Below are 12,016 nucleotides of genomic sequence, written 5' to 3'. Positions count from 1 at the left end.
TGACTATTTGATCATATTCCTCTAAATTGGTTGTAATATGTTTGAGTGTGTGTTTAATAGGCAGAGTTATGATGATGGAGCTGCAACCCGATTAATGTCAACAGTGAAACCTCTGAGGGAGCCAGCACCCTCTGAAGATGTGATTGATATTAAGCCGGAACCAGATGACCTCATTGATGAAGACCTCAATTTTGTGCAGGAGAATCCCTTATCTCAGAAAAAACCCACAGTGACACTCACATACGGTTCTTCTCGCCCTTCTATTGAAATTTATCGACCACCTGCAAGTCGAACTGCAGATGGTGGTGTTCATTTAAACAGGTTGCAATTTCAACAGCAGCAAAACAGTATTCATGCTGCCAAGCAACTCGATGTACAGAACAGCCGGGTATATGAAACAGGACGTTTGTGTGAACCAGAAGTGCTTAACAGCTTAGAAGAGACTTACAGTCCTTTCTTCAGAAACAACGCAGAAAAAATGAGTATTGAGGTTTGTGTGTACTTGCGAATCTTGCCTTGTTAGGCTGAAAATTGGCAGTTCTTTATACTAAATAGTATGTGAAATAACTAAATACATATTGCAAGTTTATTTTAAGCTGATTTCTGTATGCTCAGCATATTATACCAATCAGATTTTCTTCTCCATGACTGACTTCTACAGGTGTATATTACACCTCGTTTACTCTCTTGGGATGCCAACATGTGAGATAGTTTTAACAATAACTTATAATTTTGGTGGGATTTTAGGTCAATTTTAGATTTTCATGGCATTTACTGGTAAAGAAGTAACTATTTTGTTAGTTTTCCAACAGCGCTATTTGCTGCTGCTTATAAATGAGTGTAAAGCACTAGTTGTTTTTGTTAAAGGTTGGCTATTAGAGGGGTAATATTCATATTTTTATAAGAAACCAGGAAATAGCCCATGAATTATTAATATGATTGGCTTTTTCTTAAAAAGAAAAAATTCTTTGTTAGAACTTTATTTTCTGAGACTAGGTAAGCATGAATTTATCTGTTTACAGGAAGAAAACTTTCGAAAGAGAAAGTTGCCTGTGGTAAGCTCAGTTGTTAAAGTAAAAAAGTTTAATCACGATGGAGAAGAGGAGGAGGAAGATGATGATTGTGGGTCCCGTACAGGAAGCATCTCCAGCAGTGTGTCAGTGCCTGCAAAGCCCGAACGGAGGTACCTGAATATGACTGTAACTTAATCTTGAATTGCTTGGCGGCGCCTTCTGTGTTTCTTGAAGAGGATAGCCTAAAAATAAAAATTTAATAGCATATAAGACTTTTCTATTGGTTTTTGAATAAACCATATTAATGAAAGGAAAACTGCTTAAAATTGGAGAAATTGCTGAGAATATTAAAAACTAATATGGGTGGGAAAGTTTATTAGATTCATTATTTTAAATAGTTACAAGGTTTCAGTCTAGTTGGCATTTTCTAAAAACTACAGCTAGTTCAAAACCTAAGAGAAGGTCCTGGGCCGGTGGATCGTCCTGTACACTAAAAAGGTTATGGCTTTGATTACTAGTCAGGGCACATATCTAGGTTGTGGGTTCGATCCCCAGTTAGGGTGCATGTGGGAGGCAACAGATTGATCTTTCTCTCCCCCTCCCTTTAACCCTTCCTCCCTCTCTCTCTAAAATCAGTAAAAACATATCCTCAGGTAAGGTTGTAAAAAAAACACTTAAGGCTGTAGTAAAGGCATAATGGCTAGCACATAAAGAATTCAAATCTATAATTAAAATGTTTTGTTAACTTTTTTAGACCCTCACTTCCTCCTTCTAAACAAGCTAATAAGAATCTAATTTTGAAGGCAATATCTGAAGCTCAAGAATCTGTAACAAAAACAACTAACTATTCTACAGGTAATTTAAATGAATTATGTTTTCATTAAGTGAGATTTCTATAATTCTTGAGTAAGCTAGAAATGATGATCACCAAGTTGTGGTGAAATAAAGAACCCTACCCAATGTCAAGACCAAGGTGTGTGGTTCAGAAGAATGGTTTAAAAAGGAGATTAGGCCAGTTTGAGAAACTTTCCCAATTGTCAGTGGAATTTATTTCTTTGAGCAACTGTCATGTCTTTTACTCCCTCTTTCCAGTGTGTGTGAAATAGATAATATAAATTATTACATGTTTTAAAGCAAAGGAGATGAGGCAGCTATAATCTGATCATACAAAAAAAAGCTCATTCTGAAATGCAAACCATATCATGGATGTCATGTCATTAAATTCTGTACTCTGTGTCCCATATGCTAGAGCTGGGTGTGAAATTTCATTAATAAGTTGTAATGATTACTCACTTTAAATTTTATTTTATTTTTGCTGCCTATTTGATGATTGTTCTTTTAGAGCTGTTCTGCTTTTTCATATTTCTTTTTGCTACCCCTTCCTAGAGTGAAGGAAACTATAAGCTTACTTTTGATCCTGATAGTCATCTGTCTCCCTGCTTCTCCTCTTTTAACCTCTAAACATGAAATTGAACAGGTTTTCGCATATAGGATAAGGATTCTCAGGCAAACTGAACAATTCTTTAATTTACATTCCCATTTTGTTACAATATTGTTTAAAGTGATGATAAGTGTAGAGAATTTTACTCATTTGTGAACTTGAAATTTTTTGCTTTTATAATAGTTGGATATTGCCCAAGTTTTGTTTTGTTTTTCTTGAGAAATAGCATTGAAATTCTTTTTTTTTTTAAATTCTTTATTTACTTAGTTTATCTAAATTACAATTGGAGGTGGTTAATGGGATCATGAAGTAGAACCTAAATTGCATTTGGTTAAAATGAATATATATGTGCTTCAATGTATATATGGCATGTGGTTTAAAATGTATAGATGCTGTTTATACATATAGAGCACATAGAGTTATTGTAAGTCAGATTATCTTATCCCTTGAGAATATTGTAAGAAAAAAATGAGGTGATATCTATGAACTGTTTAAAGCTCCTCATGTTCTAAAATAAAGGAGCATTTATGTTTAATACTAGAGGCCTGGTGCACGAATTTCATGCACGGTGGTGGTGGGGGGAGGGGCGGTGTTCCCCCTCAGCCCAGCCTGTACCTTCTCCAATCTGGGACCCCTTGGGGGATCGGGCCTAAACCGGCAGTCAGACATCCCTCTCACAATCCTGGACTGCTGGCTCCTAATCGCTTACCTGCCTGCCTGGTCACCCCTAACTGCCCCCCACCCTCCCACTGGCCTGATTGCCCCTCACTGCCTCTGTGTACCGGCCTGATTGCCCCTAACTGCCCCCTGCTGCCAGCCAGGTCTTCCCCCACTGCCCTCTCCCTGCCCGCCTGGTTGCTCCTAACTGCCCCCCACCCCCCGCCTGCCTGGTCACTACTGCTTCCCCTGCTGGTCTGGTCGCCCCCAACTGCCCCCCTTTGCTGGCCTGGTCGCCCCTCACTACCCCCCCACCCTGCTGGTCTAGTGGCCCCTCACTGCTCTCCTGCTGGCCTAATCGCCCCCAACTGCCCCTGCCTCCCCCCTCCCCCCGCCAGCCTGGTCGCCCCCAACTGCCTCACCCCCCGCCGGCCTGGTCACCCCATGCAGCCTGTTGTTCAGTCGTTTGGTCATCCCTCACTAACCCCACTGCCGACCTGGTCGTCCCACACAGCCTGCTTGTTCAGTGTTTGGTCGTCCCTCATTAACCCCCCTGCTGGCCTGGTCATAGGCAGTCATCTTGTAAGAGTGTGAGGGTCAATTTGCATATTACCTCTTTATATAGGATGATGGTTGAGTTTGATGTATTACTACATTTGCATTTCCATCTTTTTTGCTTTTTATATAAAAGTCTCGCAGAAACAGACGCTTCCAGTTGCTCCCAGAACTCGAACTTCTCAAGAAGAATTGCTGGCAGAAATGGTCCAGGGGCAAAGCAGGACCTCTAGAATAAGTCCCCCCATTAAAGAAGATGAAGCAAAAGGAGATAATATAGAAAAAGGTCAAGGTAATAATTTAAATGATATTTCATCCTCTATTACACTTTTTTCATGAGCCATTAAATATTTTCCAGTGAGTGTTTATGAAATGTTATATTATGAGAAAAGTGCTCACTAGCCCAAAAATAGAATAAGAAGGGACCATGAGGAATCTATATTTACATATTTCAGAGTTTTAAAAACCTTTTTATCAGGGAAATTTTTAATGTTCTCAAAGAGGAAAGAATAGTGCAATGAATTTCCATGAATTCAGTCATCCAGCTTATTTATTATCAATATTTTGCTGGTCTTTAGAATGTGCCAGTTTAAAGATACATAGATATCTACAGTAAAGCTTTCCTTCTTTTTGTTAATTCTACTCCTGTTCTCTTGAATTTGAAATCTTATCTTTAAATCTCCCTTTTCTGAGCATCCTCCCTCTCTGTGACCTGCTAGATGCCTTATGTCTTAGTGGCCCTACTTGATCCCCTTGTGCCTGACAAACCACAGTTAGCTTTGAGCTGATCTTTCTGCTCTCAGCTCCCGTCCCCGACTCCTGCACACTCTCATCTAAAGTATGACTTATGTGACTTCTTTGTCAGAGCATTTAGAGTGTGTGAGTCCCCCACACATACCTCCCAGGGCATGGCCCAGGACTGATGCCATCAACTTGGTCTTTCAACAGCTTCCTTGTCTGGCCCCTAATTCTGCCCAGCACTTCCCTCGCTGCTTTCCACTGTTCCTCCCGTCCCCATTAGGAAATATTCTAGTTTCTTCTTTTTCTCTTCTATGATTTGAATTTTAAAATCCCACCAAAACTATAGGCTCATCATGTTGTTGCTAATTTATACTTTGCTAAGACTGGAATATGTTTATTATTCCTCTTCAACTATATCCTTTAAATAGTTCCGGGTTCATCTCAGGTTTTCTTATTTCATGAAGCTTTATGAGTTTATCCTATATTTGTTTCTTCTCTCTTTTAAAAAAATCTTTGATTGTATTGTATAATTTTCTATGTCAAGGTTATTTGCAGTTCCAATAAATGATGGATCTGAGCACAGGAAAACCCCAAGCCAGCCAGTAGGAGTAACTGGGAAGTGTGAGTTGGCCAGTTTGTGAAGAGCAACTGAGTTTGAGCTTCAGTAGAAATAGAAATGGCAGTAGATTGAATGAAGCCCATGATTTCATGATGATTTTTAAAAAATATATGTATTTTATTGATATTTTTACAGAGAGGAAGGGAGAGGGATAGATAGTTAGAAACATCAATGAGAGAGAAACATCGATCAGCTGCCTCCTGCACAACCCCTACTGAGGATGTGCCCGCAACCAAGGTACATGCCCTTGATCGGAATTGAACCTGGGACCCTTGAGTCCACAGGCTGATGCTCTATCTACTGAGCCAAACCAGTCAGGACTCATGATGATATTTTTAACTTTTTTTTACGATGATGATTTTAAAAAGTAGACCCTTAATTAGTCAATTTCTGGAAAAGAATAGATTATAAACCAAATAAATAGTTGAGCATTTTTACTGTCTTTCCTTTAAGAATGGTGCCACTGGGTAACAAAGTGGTATAGGAGTTAGCACATATTTTTGTAAATAAAGTTTTCTTGGAACCACCATGCTTATTCATTTATGTATTGTCTCTGGCTGCTTTTGTTTTATAACCATAGAGTTGAATAGTTGCAACAGACCATGTAACCCACATAACCCAAAATAGAAGAAGTTTGCTAACCCTTCTTATAGATGATGGAAGCATCTTATGAAATCATTCTAGCTAATAAAGTGAAAACCAGCCATTTTGTACCTCCTGATGAATAAAATTCTACCTTAGTCTTGCCAGAGTGATCAAGTCTCTGATAACAGCGGTCAGCTTGAAGGAAGTACAGAGGCCAAAGAAGCATGTTGGCTGAGCTACCCCATGTGTGTACAGCAGGCAAAGTACAGTTTCTGGGAGTTACATAGGTCAGAAAGCCAAGAATTCTAGATTAAAAGACTTAAAAGACAAATTAAAATAAAGGTGGCAAAGTTAAGCTCTAGTGTCTAGGGCTTGTGTGATAAAACCACAAAGAAACGGTATTACTATGAAAGGCAATAGTGATTACTTTTGGAGAGGACTTACTAGGATGGAGCTTGTGAGGGGGCTTCTCGGGTGGCTGACATAGCTACTTCCTTGGACTAGATGACGGTTGTAAGGATGTTTTTGCCTTATGAAAATTCATTGAGCTGTTACTTGTTTTGTGTGCTTTTCTATATCATTGTTTTGTTTTAAAATGAGACAATAGAAGTGATATCAAGGACCTCTACTGATGGAGGACTATTACTACTCTTACTGGATTCATTTGTTCACAAGTACAAAGTGACACTCTGCAAAAAGCCATTATTAGTCAGTGTGCTTACTCATTGTTTTACAGGTTTTTCTGTGACAGGTTTCTTTTTTGTGTTTTTTTAATGTAAGTATAAATTATTCATAGTGTTCTCTCATTTCTCAAGCCTCTGTGTTTTTACTAGCCTACCCTAGAACCTCACAATATTTGTGTGTTTGTTCTTATTTTTAATATATTCAATTTTAAAATGAATTTTTCATAGTCTCTGTCTTTTCAAATGTATACATTTAAGCTATAAGTTTCTCTTGATCTGATGATTTCACTGCATATCACATATTTTGATACAAAATGTTTTCATTATTCTAAGCATCTTTAATTCCCACTTAGGTCTTCATTTCTGATCCATGGATTATTTGGAAGTGTTACTAATTTACAGTGCATGGAGATTTTGTTTTTGTCTTTTAATTTTTTTTTCTTTTTATAAAACTGACTTTATTGCTTTGTAGTCAGGTAATGTGACATGTATTTTTGAAAATTAAGACTTAAGACAATTTTGTACATATTCCATGTGCATTTTAGAAGAAAGTGGACTCTAATTGTTGGCTTGAGAATTTAGCATTTAGTAGATAAAGCTCTACATGTTAAGATGTTCGTCTTGATCTTGCTGCATCCTTGGTCTGCTTGACTCATCGGTAATTGAGAGGTCTTGAGGTTGCCCATCAGGATGACAAGTTTATCGTAATTTCTCTATACTTCTGTGACTTTTAAACTAGGTGCATGCATATTTAAAATTGTTACATCTTCTTGATGAGTCGAACCTTTTATCTTTATAAACTTTTATACCAAATGATGCTTTTATCTGATATTAATATTGCCAATTAGTATTTTCCTCATCTCTCTGTTTTTCATGTCTGTTTTCAATCTTTTCTATCTTTATGCTTTGGGCATATTTATCTCTTAAATGTCATAAAGCTAGATTATTATTTTTTAATTGTTTCTGAGTTTGTCCTGTATTGGAGAGTTTAAATGATTCACATTTATTATTATTATTATTATTATTATTATTATCATTTTAATAGAATCTATGTTTTTAATTCTAATCAAAAGAAAACTTGTTTGATCCATCTTTTAAGGGTGCTTGAAATATACAGGGGTGGCACCAAAACTGGTTTGGCTCAGTGGATAGAGCGTCGGCCTGCGGATTAAAGGGTCCCAGGTTCGATTCCGGTCAAGGGCATGTACCTTGGTTGCGGGCACATCCCCAGTAGGGAGTGTGCAAGAGGCAGCTGATCGATGTTTCTCTCTCATCGATGTTTCTAACTCTCTATCCCTCTCTCTTCCTCTCTGTAAAAAATCAATAAAATATATTTAAAAAAATATATGTAGAGGGGTGGGAAAAGTAGGTTTACAGTTGTATGTGAAACACTTTATTCTTGTACTATTATTAACTACTTTATTAATTATTTTAAAAGAATTTTTATAAGAATTTATTTGAGCCACATAAATCTACAACATGCTGGAGATCAAGATCTCAAGTGCTCTGTAATTGTTACTATTATCAACCTACTTTTGTAGCTCACCCCTGTTTATACTAATAAAGACAAGTAACATTCTGCTTTTATTTTTTAAAATATATTTTTATTGATTTCAGAAAGGAAGGGAAAGGAAGAGAGAGATAGAAACATCAATGATAAGAGAGAATCATCAATCGGCCGCCTCCTGCATGCCCCACACTGGGGACTGAGCCCACAACCTGGACATGTGCCCTGATCGGGAATTGAACTGTGATCTCCTGGTTCATAGGTTGATGCTCAACCACTGAGCCATGCATCTGGGCTCTGTTTTTACTTTATTAGCGTTTACATCATGCTGAATTAACTCCTAGGCCATAAGGTTTCATTTCTCCAGTTTTTTCTCGGATATCATTTTCTTCTGTGCAACCTCCTCTTCTGGTTTAGGAACGGTCTGTTTTCATTAAGGATCCACCTCCATGTGTGGATTAATCTGCCCATGAGCTTTGTAGTTCTACACCATATCTTGGGAGTTGGTGTAGAACCTACAAAGGTGCTCAGTGACCAGAGAATCTACATCTAAACCTTTAAGTTCAGCATTACTGTGCATTTTTAAGCATGTGCAGCAAAAATTCACTCTTTTTGGGCAACTGATCCTGTGTCTAGCCCCACTGTTAGGCTTGGGTACACCCTACCAGCTCCACCATTGTAACAACAGAATGGCACACATTGCTTCTGTAAAGTGACATCCTTCAGATATATGGTGGCTTTTCGGCTATGCATACTCTTGATGGGTTTTATGAGTGTTCTTAAAGTGAACATGAAGATTTGAACCTCTTGATTTGCAAGCAGCTTTTGTGAGATTTTTCTGGTCAAGTGAATAGTGAGCAATTTTCAGAGGTCACTTCAGGCTGCTTTCATTAGAATTACTGATGTAGTTGGACTAGTTTCTGTCATTTTATTTGTATTTGCTTGCTTTTGTTTTTCCTCCTCTTTTGCCTTCATTCATTAATTACTATTGTTGTTGATTATCCATTTCTACTCCCCCCCACTAATTTAAACTTAAACATTCCATTTCTGCTCTTTTAGTGGTGACCACTGAAATTTTATCAAGCAAGTTTAATTGAATATTCTAAAAGTTAATATTCTGACCCCATTCTCAAATAATAAACGAACTTTAGGATACCTTAGCACTAGTCTTTACCCTCCTGACTTATGTTATGTTTGGTCTTTTTAAAAATGCATAAATTGAGCACCATTATCTTATTTTACCCAGGCAATGTTTGCTTAGATATACCGATGTTTATCATTTTTAATTTTCATATCTCTTGAATGTTATTTGGGGATCATTATTTTCTAATATTTTGCAGTATTTTTGAATTATATTCTCTGGAAGTTTCTTTAGAACAGGTCTATTGGTGGTAAATTTCCCAAGAGCCTGTTTACCTATAAACATTTTTTAAAAATTATATTTATGTATTTATTTAAATTGATTTCAGAATGGAAGAGAAGAAAGGGAGAAAGAGCTAGAAACATCATTGATGAGAGAGAATCATTGATTGGCTGCCTCCTGCATACCCCCACACTGGGGATTGAGCCTGCAACCCAGGCATGTGCCCTGACCAGGAATCGAACCTGGGACCCTTCAGTCTGCAGGCCGAGGCTCGATGCACTGAGCCAAACTGGGTAGAGCTATAAACATTTTTTTTTTCTCCTTGTTCTTGGGCAGTAGTTTTGCTGGATACCCATATCTAGGTTAACAATAGTCATTTGCTCTTAGCACCTTGTATATCTAATTCCATTGTCTTCTGGCTTCCGTTGTTGTTGAGTGGACTTCTGTTATTCTAATTGTCTGTTGTTCCTTTGTAGGTGATCTGTTCTTTCTCTGGCTGCTTTCAAGATCTCTTTGTCTTTGATGTTCTACAGTTTCACTATGATGTGTCTAGGCCTGGATTTCCTTTTATTTTTCCTACTAGGTATATGTTGTATAAAAATATTTAAAATATTTCACATTATCAAATATATGTTCACCGCAGAAAATTTGGTAAAACAAAACAAATCATTGTAATACCTGCTGATAAATTAGAAAATAATCAAATAGTATAGAGAAATTTAAAATAAAAAAACATTTCTGCCTTGGCTGGTGTTGCTCAGGCGTGGAGTGTTGGATCTCTGGTTTGATTCTCAGTCAGGGGCATGTATCTGGGTTGCAGATTTGTTCCCCGGCCCCAGTTGGGGTGCATGTGAAAGGCAATTAGTTGATGTGTCTCTCACATCTCTGTTTCTCTCTCTCTCTCTCTCTCTCTCTCTCTCTCTCTCTCTCTCCCCCCCCCCTCTCCTTCTCCCTCTCCCTCTACCCCCTCTTTCTCTTTCCTCCTCCCTCCCTCCTTCCCACTCTCTCTAAAAAATGTATATATATATATATCAAAGAAAAAAATATCCTTGGATGAGGATTAACAACAAAAAAAAGCAACATTTCTTTTTTATTCTTCTCCGCACTGATCCTCCCTATGGCCACTGCTTTTGAATGATTGTTTTATGACTCTAATTTTCTTCATGTTTGTAATAATTGGCTTATACCAGTACCTTAATTCACCAAGTGTAAGATGGTATCTTTTGATTTCTTTCGTATATCAGGATCTAACTCACTTTTTCCTCTCTAAGCCCATTCGGTAAAATCACTATTCTTGGTTATTTACTGGTTACTTTTGTAATGTTAAGAAGTACAGCTAAATAGCCCTGACAGGTTTGGTTCAGTGGATAGAGCGTCGGCCTGCAGACTGAAGGGTCCCAGGTTCGATTCCGGTCAAGAGCATGTACCTTGGTTGCAGGCACATCCCCAGTAGGGGTTGTGCAGGAGGCAGCTGATCGATGTTTCTAGCTCTCTATCCCTCTCCCTTCCTCTCTGTAAAACATCAATTAAAAAAAAAAAAAAAAAAAGAAGTACAGCTAAATATATTTTGTCTGATTAACTATATTTCAGCATGTTTTGACTCCCCAATTTCAGTACATTTTGACTCCCAAGACATAAGAATATTTATGTTCTTTAATTCTTAGATACTTTTTCTCCCATCTTTTATTTATTTATTTATTTAATATTTTATTGAATTTTTACAGAGAGGAAGGGAGAGGGATAGAGAGTTAGAAACATCGATGAGAGAGAAACATTCATTGTTCAGCTGCCTCCTGCACACCCGAGACTGGGGATGTGCCCGCAACCAAGGTACATGCCCTTGACCGGAATCGAACCTGGGACCCTTCAGTCCACAGGCCAACGCTCTATTCACTCAGCCAAACCGGTCAGGGTCTCCCATCTTTTATATTCGGTCATCTCATGATTGCATTTACATTTTTTTTCTGTTTCCTAGGTAACACTACCATTCTTTTTAGATTGCTCTAAAAATTGAGACCCAATAAGCATTTATGTTATTAATACTATATAAATATTACTCATTACAGGGCCAAATTAAAATTTTATTTACAGTTCTTTGTTTAGAGGTTCCCTAGAGTTGCTTATTTTCCCCCTTTTTGTAGTTTTTTTGTTTACCTTCGTTCTTTTTTATCCCCTTTTTGCATTGCCTGCCTGTATTATAGCTTAAAGATCTGGCATTTTATACCATTAAACTTTGGGTTCTCCTTTTTTCTTAGGTACCTTCCTACTAAAGCAACTGTTCTCTTTTGCTCATCTGGTTGCTCTCTAGGTCTGCCTCAAGGATATCATACCCGGATATATTTTCCTCGTTTGCTCTGCATTTCCTGGGTCCCACTTAGTCTTCTCAGTATATTCTACTTTGTCACTACATCATGAAGAAACTTAAAAAGTATGGGAGATAAATTTCCTGAGTGCTTAGAAATCTAAAGTGTTTAAAGGAGCATGTCTGCCCTAACCGGTTTGGCTCAGTGGATAGAGCGTCGGCCTGCGGACTGAAGGGTCCCAGGTTCGATTCCGGTCAAGGGCATGTACCTGGGTTGCAGGCACATCCCCAGTAGGGGGTGTGCAGGAGGCAGCTGATCGATATTTCTCTCTCATCAGTGTTTCTGGCTCTCTATCCCTCTCCCTTCCTCTCTGTAAAGAATCAATAAAATATATATTTAAAAAAAAAAAACAAAATAAAGGAGCATGTCTGAGATAGTGTTTCCTCTCCTTGAAATATGTTCTTTCAGACGTCCACATAGTTTGTTCAAAAGTCATCTCTGGCCCTAGCTGGTTTGGCTCAGTGGATAGAGTGTTGGCCTGCGGACTGA

The 12,016-nt window shown here is 38.0% G+C and overlaps 1 protein-coding gene across 8 annotated transcripts in view; it reads left to right on the top strand.

The window, feature by feature from the left end:
- The window catches only part of ZC3H14 (zinc finger CCCH-type containing 14), a 40,496-nt gene that overhangs the window by 8,907 nt on the left and 19,573 nt on the right, over window positions 1-12,016 (top strand). For all 8 annotated transcript variants that reach the window (XM_028155865.2, XM_028155872.2, XM_028155870.2 and 5 more), the window contains 4 exons: window positions 61-490; window positions 1,023-1,183; window positions 1,768-1,868; window positions 3,803-3,958. In XM_028155865.2, coding sequence (XP_028011666.2) covers window positions 61-490; window positions 1,023-1,183; window positions 1,768-1,868; window positions 3,803-3,958 — 848 coding nt within the window. The remainder of the gene's footprint in view (window positions 1-60; window positions 491-1,022; window positions 1,184-1,767; window positions 1,869-3,802; window positions 3,959-12,016) is intronic.

Source organism: Eptesicus fuscus, chromosome 5 (assembly GCF_027574615.1).
Source record: "Eptesicus fuscus isolate TK198812 chromosome 5, DD_ASM_mEF_20220401, whole genome shotgun sequence".
NCBI lineage: Eukaryota > Metazoa > Chordata > Mammalia > Chiroptera > Vespertilionidae > Eptesicus > Eptesicus fuscus.
Note: the sequence above shows the minus strand (reverse complement) of the source record. Positions and strands in the feature narration are given on the sequence as shown.